This window comes from Entamoeba invadens, assembly GCF_000330505.1.
Source record: "Entamoeba invadens IP1 unplaced genomic scaffold scaff_1105074726103, whole genome shotgun sequence".
In the NCBI taxonomy this organism is placed as follows: Eukaryota; Evosea; order Mastigamoebida; family Endamoebidae; genus Entamoeba; species Entamoeba invadens.
Window position 1 is genome coordinate 136,575 of NW_004443767.1, and position 1,192 is coordinate 137,766.

General features: G+C 35.6%; 1 protein-coding gene across 1 annotated transcript; it reads left to right on the forward strand.

Annotated features, from left to right (window-relative positions):
- Window positions 1-669: 669 nt before the first annotated feature.
- EIN_247310 (glutamate synthase beta subunit, putative) lies at window positions 670-1,190 on the forward strand (the record flags this gene model as incomplete). The annotated part of the gene is made up of 1 exon (XM_004261550.1): window positions 670-1,190. A coding segment is annotated over one exon (521 nt), but the record flags the coding sequence as incomplete, so codon positions are not given.
- Between the last annotated feature and the right edge of the window lie 2 nt (window positions 1,191-1,192).

A 1,192-nucleotide genomic window follows, 5' to 3' on the forward strand; every position in this document is an offset into this window, starting at 1 on the left:
TTAACTAATTTTACTATAATATAAGTCAATATAAATCTATATATTATAGTATATTTTAATACAGTTAGATAATTAAAAAAAAAATATTTAGAAAAATGAATCTACATTCAAACAAAATACAAGTGACACAAAAATAAAAACACTTAACAAAACATTTTCAGTTTTCGATAATTAAAACCTATCTATATTTAACAAATACTATCATAATATTAATTTATATCATTCAATTGGTTTATTCCATAAATAGAACTCCACCAATTACTTATACACAAAACCAAAACGTTAACAGCAATAACAGCCATCTTTCTTTTAATCCCATTTGTTAGATATTTAATGCTTTATTATAACCGAATATTCATGAAACACAAACCATTGAAGAAATAATGCTTTCTTCGATTCGGTTCTTTTTATAATAAAGTGGATGTTCAATTGAAACCCCACCTTTTCGACGAAAATAGGAACTTCCACAAAATGTGCACAGAGCTTTATTTCCTCTTTTTTCAACACATCCCATCCATTCCCACCGATTTTCAACATACCAAATCACTCACCAAACCACTGAATTCCCGTTGATTTCCATTAAAGTGTTTGATAAGTCACCCCTCATTAAAAAATTGGACATGCTAATATAAACGGCATATCTAGATCAATTAATTAAATTCCAGGGTTATGGCTGCTAATTTCACAAAGACCCCCGTCCCCATTAGAAATGCTGAAGAACGTATCCACGACTGGAAAGAAGTTGTCTTGGGCTTTTCCAAAGAAGAGACTGTAGAGGAAGCGTCTCGCTGCCTTGGTTGCAAGAAACCGATGTGTGTTCCTGTATGTCCCGCACACATCAACATCCCACAGTTCATCTCCCACTTGAAGACTCAGCAATACAATGAAGCCATGCAGATCATTTTAGATGAGATGCCATTGGTTAATATTTGTGGGAGAGTCTGCACTCATTACTGTGAGGACAAGTGTGTCAAGTCACGACGATCTGGTGGCCTTCAAATTATGGAACTGAAGAGAGCTGTATCTTCCTATTGTAATGAAGAGGATGTCCCCATCACCTGTTTACCCAACACTGGAAAGAAAGTAGCTGTTGTTGGATCCGGTCCTGCTGGGTTAGCTGCGGCCTATTTCTTGCGCCGCAAAGGTCACAAAGTTGTAGTCTATGAACAGAAGCACAAGATTGGAGGGATGA